Source organism: Salmo salar, chromosome 02 (genome assembly GCF_965601325.2).
Source record: "Salmo salar chromosome 02, fSalSal1, whole genome shotgun sequence".
Lineage (NCBI taxonomy): Eukaryota > Metazoa > Chordata > Actinopteri > Salmoniformes > Salmonidae > Salmo > Salmo salar.
The window spans coordinates 52246061-52261992 of record NC_138292.1 but is presented as its reverse complement, the minus strand read 5'-3'; the positions used below and the strand labels follow the sequence as shown (position 1 = coordinate 52261992).

Sequence of the window (15932 nt, the reverse complement as noted above, 5' to 3'; positions counted from 1 at the left end):
CCAGACGTGCTCAATGGGATTGAGATCCGGGCTCTTTGCTAACCATGGCAGAACACTGATATTCCTGTCTTGTAGGAAATAATGCACAGAACGAGCAGTATGGCTGGTGGCATTGTCACGCTGGAGGGTCATGTCAGGATGAGCCTGCAGGAAGTGTACCACATGAGGGAGGAGGATGTCTTCCCTGTAATACACAGCGTTGAGACTGCCTGCAATGACAACAAGCTCAGTCATATGATGCTGTGACACACCGCCCCAGACCACGACGGACCGTCCACCTCCAAATTGATCCCGCTCCAGAGTACAGGCCTCGGTGTAACGCTCATTCCTTCGACGATAAACGTGAATCTGACCATCACCCCTGGTGAGACAAAATCACGACTCGTCAATGAAGAGCACTTTTTGGCAGTCTTGTCTGGTCCAGCGACGGTGGGTTTGTGCCCATAGGCGACGCTGTTGCCGGTGACGTCTGGTGAGGACCTGCCTTACAACAGGCCTTCAAGCCCTCAGTCCAGCCTCTCACAGCCTATTGCGGACAGTCTGAGCACTGATAGAGGGATTTTGCGTTCCTGGTGTAACTCGGGCAGTTGTTGTTGCCATCCTGTACCTGTCCCGCAGGTGTGACGTTTGCATGTACCGATCCTGTGCAGGTGTTGTTACACGTGGTCTGCCACTGCGAGTATGATCAGCTGTCCGTCCTGTCTCCCTGTTGCGCTGTCTTAGGCGTCTCACAGTACGGACATTGCAATTTATTGCCCTGGCCACATCTGCAGTCCTCATGCCTCCTTGCAGCATGCCTAAGGCACGTTCACGCAGATGAGCAGGGACCCTGGGCATCTTTCTTTTGGTGTTTTTCAGAGTCAGTAGAAAGGCCTGTTTGGTGTCCTAAGTTTTCATAACTGTGACCTTAATTGCCTACCGTCTGTAAGCTGTTAGTGTCTTAATGACTGTTCCACAGGTGCATGTTCAATAATTGTTTATGGTTCATTGAACAAGCATGGGAAACAGTGTTTAAACCCTTTACAATGAAGATCTGTGAAGTTACATGGATTTTTACGAATTATCTGTGGAAGACAGTGTCCTAAAAAAAGGGACGTTTATTTTTTGCTGAGTTTATATATATATATATATATTTACAAATTCATCACACATTTATGATTTTATATGGGAATCAAAAAGCTTTCATGAATGTTCACCATGTGCTGATGTGCTCAGTGCTGTCAACAGACCCCATTATGACATCACAATGTAACGGAATCCTTGCTATGATATCATTGCTGGTTCCATCTGACAAGCAACATTTACATTTACAGTTACATTTAAGTCATTTAGCATTTCATGATAGTTCTCTCACAGAGATAGGTTAAGTTCTTATTTTGAGAGTGTTAACATTTATTATCAATGGCTTATCGAGGAAGAAAATCAAGTGAGTTTGACAAACTCCAGAAGGAGAACTCTCAGATGAAGAGCGTCATCGAAAACTTGAGGAAGCAAAACATGGCTTTAATCCAACAGGATGACCAGGACAGGTTTTCAAGTTTTGTAAGGCTCATCAGTATTTCAAACGTTTTTCAAAAATATCACTGTGTTTATTTTGTGGTTTCATAGACATACAGTAGGCCTACATCCATAACATCTTTAGCTTAAAAGCTTTATATGACACACTGTAGAAACTATTTTGACTACTTCACTTCGGCTATTCATTTCATACTATACCATTGTGATCCAGGGCTATCAGGAGAGCTACCCAATCCCAGAGGGCCATCGGGGCTTCATCAGTGATGCCAGACTTCTGCAGATGCAGAGAGCTGAGAGAGAGGCCATGGAAGGAAAGCAAAGAAAGATAAGTGCTATCCATGAGAATTATGTCCGGACTGCTCTCATCGGGGTTGGCAGCACCTTCGCGCACCACTTTGTCCCCTCTATTCAGTGCATTCCGCGGCCGAAAGCTCCACCGAGGCCTTTGCCACGAAGGCTTGAACACATAGCTCTGGCCCCACTGAAGAACGTGGTGGGGGTGGACGGAGCCCAAGTTCGACCCGGATCTCACTCTCTGGAGTCCATCCAGGTAAATAAGTCATTCAGCAGCAGTAGCGTGCGGCCTGTTCCCGTCCCTCCCACTGGAGCTCCCTCCAAGAGGGGCAAGAAGAAGAAGGGCAGGCGGGGAGTCAAAGCCCTGAAAGTCCAGTTGGACCAGGGCTGTGCTGACAACAACGGACCCATTGACCTGATGGAGGAGGTGAGGGACATCGAGGCTCACCTGAAGGAGGAGGCCTGGAAGGTAGGATGGACTTTCAATTTATTGTAAATGTGAAAATTTGTGAAAACACAAGTGTAGACCATACTGTGAAACCAACAGTGCAGTTCAAGAAGAGTTAGGAAAATATTTAACAAATAAACTAATGTAAACAATAATAATAATAATAATAATAAAAGTAACACAATGACATAACAATAACGAGGCTATATACAGGGGGTATCGGTACCGAGTCAGTGTGCGGGGGTACAGGTTAGTTGAGGGGGTACAGTGTGCGGGGGTACAGGTTAGAAAGGATACTCTCTTTGACGGCATGATAGAATAGATCCTAGAATACAGGATCTCTGTGTATTAGTTTATGTATATACTAGTTCTATATGCATTTCTATGATGGGAGCATTCTTTTCTTGTCTACGCCAAAGGTGGTACATGAGGTGAAGGCCATGGGCAGGAGAAGTTTGGGCTCGGCCATGTCCATGGGGGAAATAGCCACCAGCTCTCTGGGAAGCCTGAGCTCAGTGGATATGAACACCCCTGCGGAGCTCCGTGACTACTTGGATGTTGGGACCCCGGTAAAGTCGCGTGACAGCCCACCCAGGCCTGCTCCCCCCCCTACCAAGCCCAGGAGCAAACTGCCTCGGCCTACAAGGTTCCTTAGCCTGCAAAAGGCTGACACCGGCTCAGGTCAGTCCCTCTCATGTACTCACACTAATTTAAATTAGACAGGGAGATGAAGCTAGGTAGACTGATAGTAGGAAGGGAAGGGACACAAATGGCTTTAGCCCAGGGCTAAGACATTTTTCCACACTTGCTTTGCCTGTTGCACAGTGAGATAACCTTTGCTCAAGGCGAATTAGACCCTGCTTCTGAGCAGGGTGAGCACCAAAAAATGTGTGCTAAATTTAAAATGATATCATAATGAACTAAGATGTTCTAGTGTTAAAAGCTACAAACAGATATGGAAATGAGTAAATGCATAAATACATACATACAGTTCACAGAGAGATAGATGTCTGCTGTCAACCCATAGACAAGAAGGCAGCCAGTGAGCCAAAGGGCCAAATAAAGAAAAGTCAGGACCAGGCCAGATTGCAGCCCCTGTCCAACCCAGAGCAGGCCCTGACTAAGACCTTCAAGCTGCTCCACTCTGCCTCTGATGACTGGTGAGCATTCACTGTAGACAAGACCAATGGAGCTAGGCTAAAGGAAGCACAGTGTAGTGTCCTTGGAAATGTAGATTTGAGCTACAGAGCGTAGAAACTTCTGAAATTAAGAGATCAGAGTCCTAATTGATGAACATCTTTATAATGTTTTTGGAAAATGTTGTGGAAATTGCTTACGTTTCTTTCACTGACTTGCAGGGAGAAGAAGATCGAGGGCTTGACCTCTCTCCGTGTGATGGCTCAGAACCACATGGACATACTGATGCCTAAACTCCATGATATCTGCCTTGCCATTATAAATGAGGTAGCTCCAGAGGGCCATGGACAGTGAGGTGGAGGGGACGGCACGCGTGCTGCTGCACAAAGCCAGCGAGGCCAACAACTTCATCCGGCAGGCCGCCAACTTTGCCCTGGGTCACATGGTGCAGAGCTGCACCCCTACCCGTGTCATGAATGCCCTGCTGGTCGGTGGGCTGAGGTAAAGAGGGAGAGGGGTCAATTAACACTCACTAAGGGGTAGATCCGGACTTCCACAAATGTTCACTTTGTCTCACATTGAAAGGTTGACTCGAATGGAGGTTAGGATTCACTCCAAACGGACCTGATGTGACAATGCAATAGATAATTGATATGTAGTGAACTTTCTGGTGCAAAATGGTCACTGCTCGCTTAAGTATACCACACATTAGATTAGATTCAACTTTATTGTCATTGAACAAGTACAAGTACAACGAAATGCAGTTAGTAACTGACCAGAAGTGCAAATAAAAGAGTGCAGAAAATGTAGTAAAAAGTAAAATAACTAAGTACGTTATTAAGTGGGATGTATAAATGTGCAATGAAGGCAAATGGCAAGTCTAAATGTGCAATGAAGGCAAATTGAAAGTGCAAGGAGGCATGCAACTGAAATGCAGGGAGAGCAGCAATGAGGTTACCGAGGTAGACATGTACATGTACAACTGAATTATGTCCTTAATCAGATTTTGCAAAGCAATGTCAGAGTCCAGTAGTACTGTGAAATGGACAAAGAGAGTAGTGCAACAAGGTCCCTGAGAGGCAGTACCTTTTGTTTGTGGCATGGATGTGAAGGGTCCCTGATGCGCTGGAGGTCTCCGATGGCAGAGAGCTGGGCACCAGTGATGTGGTGGGTGGTTTTCACCACCCGTTGCAGGGCCTTCCGGTCAGCCACGGAGCACCCGCCAAACCACACTGTGGCGCAGTTAGTCAGATTGCTCTCGACCGTGCAGTGGTAAAAGTTCACCAGGATCTTGGGAGACAGGCAGGCCTTCTTCAGCCTCCTCAAAAAGTACAGGCGCTGCTGCGCCTTCTTGACTAGGGTTGAGGTGTTGCGGGTCCAGGAGAGGTCATCGGAGATGTAGACACCCAGGAATTTGAAGCTGGGCACACGCTCCACTTCAGTGCCATCAATAAGAACTGGGGCGTGGCTGCGGCTTTTAGACTTCCTGTTAATCCACTATGAGCTCCTTGGTTTTCTTTGCATTGAGGGCCAGGTTGTTGTCAGCGCACCATGCAGCCAGGTGCTTGACCTCCTCCCTGTAGGCTGGCTCGTCATTGTCACTGATCAGACCTACCACCGTGGTTTCGTCTGCGAACTTGACGATGGTGTTGATACCGTGTACAGAAACTCAGTCGTAGGTGAAGAGGGAGTACAGGAAGAGGCTCGGCACACCAGTGTTCAGGTTCAGGGTTGAGGTGGTGAAGTCGTCTAACCTGACAGACTGGGGTCTGTTGGTCAGGAAGTCCAAAGTCCAGTTACAGAGAGAGGGGCTGATCCCTAGGTCATGGAGTTTGGTGACCAGCCTAGAGGGAATGACCGTATTGAATGCTGAGCTAAAGTCTATGAACAGCATTCTCACATAGGTGTTGGTTTTGTCATGGAAGAGTGTAAAGCTGTGAAGATGGCGTCCTCTGCAGACCTGTTCGGTCGGTAGGCAAACTGGTGGGGATCCAGTGTTGGAGGGAGGCAGGACTTAAGGTAGGCCAAAACCAGTCTTTCGAAGCACTTCATGATCGTGGGGGTGAGTGCAACAGGTCGGAGGTCATTCGGGCTTGATGCGGTCGACTGCTGCGGCACTGGCACAATGGTTGCGTTCTTGAAGCACGTAGGGACAACCGCCTGGGCCAGTGACAGATTGAAAATTTGTATTAGGGCCGGGACAATACCAGTATTGCAATATATTTTCTGTGGCAAAAATGAAAACGCATAGCAGATCTTACTCTTTGATCCTTTAAAAACGTGCTGTATGTAAAATATTGTCTGATACAGCTTGGAAAATAAATAAATATTACTCAGGATGACAACATAATGATATTTGTTTCCAACATTACGTCTGTTTTCCTAAAGAACTTTTATCCACTTCGTGTTTTGGATACTGGTATTGTCCCGGACCTAATTTGCAGTGGATGTGTATCATCTCTACACGAGAACATTTGTTAACACTTTATATGAAAGTGATGCTCCAGAGCCTCTTTAGCCTCTTGGGGAGATTTGGTTGGGAGGCCCCCCCACCAAGCGGGTTCCCAACAATTATGGCTTGACTGCGGAGAGAAACATGTGCATATTAAAGTTAATTTCCTGTAATTCGACACTACAGTAAATGGTGACCCCGATGTGATATATCTTACAGATACTTTGGACTAAATTTGAGTTTATTCTATTCTATTATTCTATTGGGGCAGCAGGTAGGCTAGTGGTTAGCGGTTTGGACTTAACTGACTAGTTAAAAAAAGGTAAAATTAACATATATAACGAACATGTGGCCTATGTGATGGCGAATATGCAAGCAATCTACATTTTTGAATTATGGTAATCGACTCGTATTAATGATTTGATCAAAAAAGGCAAGAATGTTCTCACATTTGATTCGAATAGGGATGAAATTCTTTAGTACTGGCAATATACACTGAGTATACCAAACATAGGGGGTGCGGGGGGTCTGGTGAACATGTCAGGGTTCTATGGCCGCAGACAGAACAGCAGAAACGGGGTCAGCAGCACGACCAGATGGACTAGGGACGGGGACATTCAGGAGTCGTCAGGCCAGATGGTCCTGAGGCATGGTCCTAGGGCTCAGGTCCTCCGAGAGGGGAGAGAGAGAGAGAAAGATGAGAGAATTAGAGGGAGCATATATAACATCACACAGGACACCAGAAAAGACAGGAGAATTACACCGGATATAACAGAATGACCCTAGCCCCCCGTTCAAAGGCACTTAAATATTGTCTTGCCCATTCACCCTCTGAATGGCACACATACACAATCCATGTCCATATTGTCTCAAAACTTAAAAATCCTTATTAAACCTGTCACCTCCCCTTCATTTATACTGATTGAAGTGGATTTATGAACATTTGAACATCTAGGCCATGTGCTGTTATAATCTCCACCCGGCACAGCCAGAAGAGGACTGGCCACCCCTCATAGCCTGGTTCCTCTCTAGGTTTCTTCCTAGGTTTTGGCCTTTCTAGGGAGTTTTTCCTAGCCACCATGCTTCTACACCTGCATTGCTTGCTGTTTGGGGTTTTAGGCTGGGTTTCTGTACAGCACTTTGAGATATCAGCTGATGTAAGAAGGGCTATATAAATACATTTGATTGGATTTAACAAGTGACATCAATAATTGGGTTCACCTGGTCTGTCTGTCATGGAAAGAGAAGGTGTTCTTAATGTTTTGTATACTCAGTCTATTGACAAGCATAAGAAAAAATACAAGAGAATGTTCATTCTAAAGCTTGCTGCGCTTTTACTCGGGGAAAAACGAATAGCAACACAGCAAACTACTGATGAACTTCCCAGAGGAAATCAGAGTGCAACATAGAGCAATTGGAAGCAGAACTTCAAGCATTTGAAAAAGAGCATGATCAGACTAGGTCATTTCTACATGATGCGCAGCGAGATTTGTTAGAACAGAGCACAAATAGGCTCCAAAGCGATAAGTCTGACTGAGATACAGATAGCTGCACAGTCAGTCCCACTTAGGGTGTGGCCATGCCAGAGTATGTGAGCAGAGTGAGGAGTGGAGCTTGCCCTATTTGACTGGATCGTGGAGCAAGTTTCCCAGAGGCTGGGGCTTCGGCTTTCTCGCCCCCTTCAATTTCGCTCCAGTAGTGCTCCAGTAGCACTCATTTTACAAGCTCAAGGCGTGCCCGGCCCAGCATGCATTTGTAGTCTACTTGTGTGATGCTATAGCACCTTGCTTTAGCTACTGTCATCTAATATTCTAAATATCTTCATAAAGAAGCTGATAAAACACACAGGTGAAAAATCAAGGTGACTTACAAAGATGAGGACCAAGAGCAAGAGAGGGAGTGCGGTTATGTAGTGTCCACAACTAAAGAATGAAAAGACAGGTATCCCGAAAGCATGTACTTACTACGCGTACATGCTAACAGAAAGGAACGAGGTGGGTAGCTAGCTAAGTGTGTCATTTTAGCACATTATTTATGAACAAAAAATAATCTCTAAAAAATGTTCCTTCTATTATCTATACATTAGGCCATCATTGAGGGCATGTTAACTCTATTACGTCTTTCAAGGAGCGTTCTGTTTTCATAGAGATATTTCAACTAAAATCCTTTAGGCCTACCTACAGAACAAAATAAAAATAACTATGCATCCCTGCCCAGCCTGGCATTAGTGGCCCAAACGGTGTTTAGCATCCCAAGTGGCTCTGCAAGAGTTGAGAGCGTATTCTCTGCGGCTGGCCTGCTCTCCAGGCACAATCACATGAGCCTGAAGCTACAGACTCTGGCCAAACTCATGTTTCTAAAAATAAATTCAAAGGCACTGTAGACTGAGCCTAATGAGGCATTTTTCATTTAATTTGTATTTAATTCTAAGTAAGTCAATCAGCATGTATGTGCAATTTTATAGACTACAACGATTTAATACAACAAAATGTTGTTTAAATGCTGAGCTTACACGGAACCCAAACTGGCTGCGCGTGTGCGCCATAGTGTTGACAGTACCAAAATAAAACAACAAATTTACAAAAAACACTGCAGCACAAACAAGTTACAACGTGAAATCGCCTCTATCCCATTCAGACCTTAGAGGACCAAACTACATCTCCCATAATGCAACGCCCGCACCAGCTCAGCTAACCGTCTGCATCACAGAAAGGCATGCTAGCTAGCAACAGCAGCACTTTTAGCACTCTGTAAACTATATTAATAACAACAATAAAACGCTGAACGTTACATGTTTCTAAAGTCTCACATTCCCTTATAACAATATCTACAGCATTAACCTTGGGATGTTTTATTTATTTCACGTTATGGACTTCTGCTAAGGAGTAATCTGCAAGACACACCTTTCTCAGTGTTTTCTCGGACTGAGGAGAACGGCAGCTACGGATAGTACCAGGGTGTTAGTAGGTGAAGCAAGCACCCAGATGAAATAAAATATATTTAATGAAACAAAACCCGAAGATGTTAACATCATTCAGCTACTGTAACTGCCCACCTAACATCAACAGGCAGCACCAGTAGCGCAACAATTAAAAATGGACACCAAAAGTAAAGTTCCTGGCGATCAAAGTGATCTGACTCCCCCTTCTGTCTGAACTTGGAATATTCCTGTTCGCGGGCTTTGGCCCTGAACCTGGTTGTTCTGTTCTGCGTTGTGTACTATTCTAATAATTTGAAGTTTGATGGAATAACCATTTTAATTCTACTACAAATACATTTCATATTAGGCTACATGTCTGACTCCTGACCTATTTAGAGTGTTTATATGCTGTTTAATACGATGGATAAGAGCGTCTGCTAAATGACTAAAATGTAAATGTAAAATGTTTATTTCTATGTTAGTTCTAGTCTTTCTATTTCTATGTTTAGTTAATGGGGTTGACCTTCAATTGGAAGCAGATCGCTCCTCGTTTCTTCTGATTGAAGGTCCTATGTATAGGGGTAGTATTTGTAATGGGATTGGTGGGTAGTTGTCTCCTGTTTTGTGTCTGTGCACCTGACAGGACTGTAGTGTCATTCGTTGTTTTGTATACGTGTTTCTTTTGTTTTTTCCTTCTTTTCAAAAAATAAATAAAGCAGATGAGTATACACGTTCCCGCTGCACCTTGGTCCAATCCTTACGACGTCCGTTACAACATTACGATATTAAACCACTACGGGATCAGTGTCCCCCCCCGCGGGATGGTTGAGCTAACGTAGGCCAATGTGATTAGCATGAGGTTGTAAGTAACAGAAACATTTCCCAGGACATATATGGGCAGAAAGCTTAAATTCTTGTTAATCTAACTGCACAGTCCATTTTACAGTAGGTATTACAGTGAAAGAATACCAATCTATTTGTTTGAGAAGAGTGCACAAGGTATTGATAAACCAATTAGGCACATTTGGGCAGTCTTGATACAACATTTGTACAGATATACAATGGTACATTGGATCAGTCTAAAACATTGCACTGACACTGCTGCCATCTAGTGGCCAAAATCGAAATTGCCCCTGGGCTGGAATAATACCTTATGGCCTTTCTCTTGCATTTCAAAGATGATGGTATAAAAAAACACAAAAAAACGTTTACCAGATCTAATTTGTTATATTCTCCTACATTCATTTAACATTTCCACAAACTTCAAAGTGTTTCCTTTCACATGGTATCAAGAATATGCATATCCTTGCTTCAGGTCCTGAGCTACAGGCAGTTAGAATTGGGTATGTCATTTTTGGTGAAAATTGAAGGGTCCGATCCTTAAGAGGTTCTTTCAAAATAACATAATAGCATATTTTGAGTTTAATTATGTTACTGTGGTTAGTTAGCCAAAGCTCGACTTCAAGTTCAGTCTGCCATCAAGTCGAAACGGTCCTATGGCAATATGTTTTCACCGTGGTGAAGGAAAAGGGATATTGCTTGAAAACGTATCTCAATCCAGGGATGGAAGGTATGCTGTACTCCTAATCTTCTCATTATCCAAGCCTCGAAATCGAGAAGATTGAAATACTGCTAGTTTTTAATTAACTGCCTTTTTCATCAGCATGCTAGGTTATTCCACAACACTTCCGGCAGCAACTCACCCCAACTCTAGATGTCACATTTTAATGGAATCACATTTTTTTCTTATGTCTTATACTTCCGTGTGTTGTGTACTTCTTATTTTACCATTGCGTTATTTAGATTATTTTTAGCCATTGGTGGAGAGGTACTGTCTACTGATGTGTGCTAGCCTTTGGGAGTAACAAGTCATTTATAAACATTTATAAAGTATATATAGGGAACACTTTAGATTAGGGGGTATTAGTGAGGGACTGAGGTATTAGTAAGTGCATGTACTCACATTCATAAAGGCACTCATTAACAAATACACCATTCGTGACATTTATAAATACATTTATAAATATGTATATTAATGGTGAGTCAAACCATTAATCAACCATTAACAAATACCTTGACAATAACTCCTTTATAACTGGTTTATAGTACATTAGTAGTACATTATTAATCATTTACAAATTGTGAACATACTATGATCAAACACCTTATTAATTACCTGATAAATCATGAACAAATATTTAAAATATTGTTTATAAATGTGTAAATAACAATTTATAGATTTCTTATTGACATTTACAAATGTAGGAATAATGATTAATAAATGTTAAGCAAACTCTTCACAAACAGTTTATAAATGGTATATTAAGGGACCTTAATATAAAGTCTTACCGAACATTTTGATCCATCGATGAGACTTCATCAATACATTCCATTATCATTCGTCTCCTAACTCATGTATCTCTATGACATGTAACTGATGTGCTCTGTTTTTCCTTCCTCAGCCACCGTAACGCTGCGGTGAGGAGCTGCACTGCTCAGTACCTGGAGAGACTGGCTGAGGTCATGGGGATGGCTCGTCTCCTGTCGGGGAAGAAAGACCTCACTGACCGTTTCTTGATTGCCGTCAGTAAACTGGCTGTGGACCCTGCACAGGAAGTCAGGTGGGATGTTCCTCCTGTAAAGTAGCTTGCTTAAACATAATGGCCGGCCTTAACTTAGGCCGTGATTCAACCATGGCTCGCTATAGCACTAGATCGCCGACAATGCAGTTTTTAAAGGTAATTTACTCTTGAGTTGACATCTGCAGCGTTTACCACAAATGCAAATTGAAATTGCCTTTAAAAGCCACATTGTCGGCTGTCTACAGCATCTATGCTAAAAGGGTGTCATGGATTGAATTGCGGATTTTAGGTATTCCAAAACAACCACAGGTTCTCTTGGAGGGGAATAGTATTCTAAACACAAATAAGTGCTACGTGGCATAGGAAAATCCGCTAAGATTTTCATAATAATGAACGGTTAAAACCCAGTTGTTAGATAGTTGAGATGATTTGTAGATCAGGTAATGCGGTGCATTACTCAAACCGACCCTCTTGCAAATTCTACCTAATGTATGTCTTATTTTGATGGGATATTGTTTCTCAGGTTGCCATCAATTGATTACTGTTTTTAATCACAGACAGCAGATATGATTTGATATGTTGCACGTTTAAGATGATATTAATATCTTTGTTCTCAGCAGGCATCATGGTCGCAATATCTTGAGAAACGTGGCCACTAAAATGTGGGACAAATTCGCTCCAAGGAAAGAGCGAGAATCCTTGAGGGAGGTCATCTCAAAGGTTAACCTCAAAGAAAGGTACATTCTCTCTGGATGATTAGAAGAAGTATGACAAATGAGCTGATATGATTACAGAAATCCAATCCCACTGGGCACAGTCATCAGTTCAATGTCTAGTTTTGATTTAAACTTGGGAAATGAACCAAAATGTGAAAACAACCAAAATTGTTGGTTAAAAGTTGCGTGAAAAAAATCCAATTGTGTGTTCCACATTGATTCACCGTCGTCACATAGCTTTTTTGTTGTTGTTGGAAAGAGGTGGAAATAACGTTTATTCAACCAGTTTTGGCCCAATGGGATGAATTTAATATACTGTAAGATTATACCTTTCTGTCTTTTCTCTTTTTCAACAGGAATATCTGAATAATCCCCAACTTGACTATATATTTGTATCTAAATATTTGCACATTTCGCAACTTGACTATTATCCCCTCCAGTCCCCAAACTCCAATATTTTCGTTCATTCTAAGAAATTTGACACTATCATCCAAACCTCCATGTAAATGCATTTTTAAGCTGCATTGACTCCTTGTCCAAGTCCTGAATCCACTACAAGGCAATACCAACCATATTCAAAGCACTAAATGACCTTTCCTCGAAGCTCCTATCTGATCTACCAGCTCAATAGTGGTCTACTGAAACCATACTCACCATCTCAGGTGGTGCTCAGATCATCAACCACTGACCTCCACTTATCCTCAAAACCAGCAGTCCTCTTTTGGAGGCAGATTGGTCAGTGCTCCTGTATGGCACCAACATTGTGGATTTTCATCCAATGCTTCTGGACTATGAGAACATTCTTTGGACAATAAAATTAGGTAAAATGGAAGCTGGCTACAGTCTCAGTTTTATCCTCCAAGACAGTGTGAGGATGTGTAACAACAATACCTGTAGTTTAATTTCATGATCAGGGCCAGATTACCGAATGGGCACGCAGGGCACCTGCCCTGTGGGCCCCGACCTCCAGGGAATATCATCATAACATCCAAAACTAAAAGTATAGTGGATGTATATTAAAGTACGTGGATATTTTACAATTTGTGAGCTCGTTTCATAATTTGTAGCCATGTTTTATATAAATTTGTGCTCATTTGGTAGAAAGTCGTTAGCATTTAAAAAATAATTGTGGGGATGTTTTATATCAATTTGCTTACTGGTGCTCTTCCATGCCGTCCCTAGGAGGGGTGCGTCACTTGAGTGGGTTAAGTCACTGACGTGATCTTCCTGTCTGGGTTGGCGCCCCCCCCCTTGGGTTGTGCCGTGGCGGAGATGTTTGTGGGCTATACTCAGCCCTGTCTTATGATGGTAAGTTGGTGGTTGAAGATATCCCTCTAGTGGTGTGGGGGCTGTGCTTTGGCAAAGTGGGTAGGGTTATATCCTGCCTGTTTGGCCCTGTCCGGTGTTATCATCGGATGGGGCCACAGTGTCTCCCGACCTCTCTTGTCTCAGCCTCCAGTATTTATGCTGCAGTAGTTTATGTGTCGGGGGGGCTAGGGTCAGTCAAATTATATCTGGAGTATTTCTCCTGTCTTATCCAGTGTCCTGTGTGAATTTAAGTATGCTCTCTCTACTTCTCTCTTTCTCTCTTTCTTTCTGTCTCTCTCTCGGAGGACCTGAGCCCTAGGACCATGCCTCAGGACTACCTGGCCTGATGACTCCTTGCTGTCCCCAGTGCACCTGGCTGTGCTGCTGCTCCAGTTTCAACTGTTCTGCCTGTGGCTATGGAACCCTGACCTGTTCACCGGATGTGCTCCTTGTCCCAGACTTGCTGTTTTCAACTCTCCAGAGACAGCTGGAGCGGTAGAGATACTCTGAATGATCGGCTATGAAAAGCCAACTGACACTTTCTCCTGAGGTGCTGACCTGTTGCACCCTCGACAACCACTGTGATTATTATTATTTGACCCTGCTGGTCATCTATGAACATTTTAACATCTTGGCCATGTTCTGTTATAAACGCATTTTATAAAATGATTTGCATTTTAATGAGGGAAATAAGTATTTGACCCCTCTGCAAAACATGACTTAGTACTTGGTGGCAAAAACCTTGTTGGCAATCACAGAGGTCAGACGTTTCTTGTAGTTGGCCACCAGGTTTGCACACATCTCAGGAGGGATTTTGTCCCACTCCTCTTTGCAGATCTTCTCCAAGTCATTAAGGTTTCGAGGCTGACGTTTGGCAACTCGAACCTTCAGCTCCCTCCACAGATTTTCTATGGGATTAAGGTTTGGAGACTGGCTAGGCCACTCCAGGACCTTAATGTGCTTCTTCTTGAGCCACTCCTTTGTTGCCTTGGCTGTGTGTTTTGGGTCATTGTCATCCTGGAATACCCATCCACGACCCATTTTCAATGCCCTGGCTGAGGGATGGAGGTTCTCACCCAAGATTTGACGGTACATGGCCCCGTCCATCGTCCCTTTGATGCGGTGAAGTTGTCCAGTTACCTTAGCAGAAAAACACCCCCAAAGCATAATGTTTCCACCTCCATGTTTGACGGTGGGGATGGTGTTCTTGGGGTCATAGGCAGCATTCCTCCTCCTCCAAACACGGCGAGTTGAGGTGATGCCAAAGAGCTCCATTTGGTCTCATCTGACCACAACACTTTCACCCAGTTGTCCTCTGAATCATTCAGATGTTCATTGGCAAACTTCAGACGGGCATGTATATGTGCTTTCTTGAACAGGGGGACCTTGCGGGCGCTGCTGGATTTCAGTCCTTCACGTTTAGTGTGTTAGCAATTGTTTTCTTGGTGACTATGGTCCCAGCTGCCTTGAGATCATTGACAAGATCCTCCTGTGTAGTTCTGGGCTGATTCCTCACCGTTCTCATGATCATTGCAACTCCACGAGGTGAGATCTTGCATGGAGCCCCAGACCGAGGGAGTATGACAGTTCTTTTGTGTTTCTTCCATTTGCGAATAATCGCTCCAACTGTTGTCACCTTCTCACCAAGCTGCTTGGCGATGGTCTTGTAGCCCATTCCAGCCTTGTGTAGGGCTACAATCTTGTCCCTGACATCCTTGGAGAGCTCTTTGGTCTTGGTTATGGTGGAGAGTTTGGAATATGATGGATTGATTGCTTCTGTGGACAGGTGTCTTTTATACAGGTAACAAACTGAGATTAGGAGCACTCCCTTTTAAGAGTGTGCTCCTAATCTCAGCTCGTTACCTGTATAAAAGACACCTGGGAGCCAGAAATCTTTCTGATTGAGAGGGGGTCAAATACTTATTTCCCTCATTAAAATGCAAATCGATTTATAACATTTTTGACATGCGTTCTTCTGGATTTTTTTGTTGTTATTCTGTTTCTCACTGTTCAAATAAACCTACCATTAAAATTATAGACTGATGATTTCTTTGTCAGTGGGCAAACGTACAAAATCAGCAGGGGATGAAATACTGTTTTCCCTCACTGTAACTAGTTAGAGCACAAGTGGAAAAGCGTAGTCACTGGTGGGGACAAAAATAATGTTTGCTTCTTTCAGATGGCAATGTTGTCATTAGCTAGCAAAGTTTGTAAGAAAAAATGTATTGGTCTCCACTCAATCTCTTAGCTAGCTAGCTAATGTTTCACTGCAACTAAAGTCAATCTGGAGACCTCAAAATGAAGACACAAGGTTTTGCTACTAATAACTTGCCTTCTTTAGAAATTGCATCGTCTTTTTAAGCCATAGTAATGCACTTTAGACCAAATCTTCAGCTGGCCGTCCTGGCAGTCCTGAAATGAACGTTCAAAATAATATTGTGATGAAACGTGCAACCCATGTATAGCTCAGTAGTCTCAGAACCCAGAACCAAATTTTGCATGCATGCTGGCCATCTACTAGATTTTGATCTGGGGGCAGACCAACCTGGTCTCAGAG

At 43.4% G+C, this 15932-nt stretch overlaps 1 protein-coding gene across 11 annotated transcripts; it reads left to right on the top strand.

Moving 5' to 3' along the window:
* The first annotated feature begins 1477 nt into the window (after positions 1–1477).
* Positions 1478–15410, top strand: LOC106591722 (uncharacterized). Of its 11 annotated transcripts, none has more exons than XM_082964448.1 (9): positions 1478–1542; positions 1730–2281; positions 2680–2941; positions 3252–3420; positions 3619–3898; positions 11232–11390; positions 11972–12088; positions 12424–13088; positions 13250–15410. In XM_082964448.1, the coding sequence occupies exons 1-5, from the start codon at positions 1498–1500 to the stop codon at positions 3749–3751; spliced, it is 1161 nt and encodes a 386-aa protein (XP_082820574.1). In that variant the 5' UTR covers positions 1478–1497; the 3' UTR covers positions 3752–3898; positions 11232–11390; positions 11972–12088; positions 12424–13088; positions 13250–15410. The 11 variants fall into 11 exon arrangements, with proteins under 11 accessions (XP_082820574.1, XP_082820581.1, XP_082820575.1 ...); XM_082964455.1 differs by having other exon boundaries at positions 11972–12888; positions 13250–13375; positions 13681–15410; XM_082964449.1 differs by having other exon boundaries at positions 11972–13088; positions 13250–13375; positions 13681–15410.
* The last annotated feature ends 522 nt before the right edge of the window (positions 15411–15932 follow it).

Excerpts from the sequence above, each read along its gene's own strand:
- LOC106591722 (XM_082964457.1), top strand. The coding sequence starts at position 1,498 with ATGGCTTTAATCCAACAGGATGACCAGGACAGGTTTTCAAGTTTT. Across the intron at positions 1,543-1,729 it reads AGGACAGGTTTTCAAGTTTT|GGCTATCAGGAGAGCTACCC; the intron begins GTAAGGCTCATC and ends ATTGTGATCCAG. Across the intron at positions 2,282-2,679 it reads TGAAGGAGGAGGCCTGGAAG|GTGGTACATGAGGTGAAGGC; the intron begins GTAGGATGGACT and ends TCTACGCCAAAG.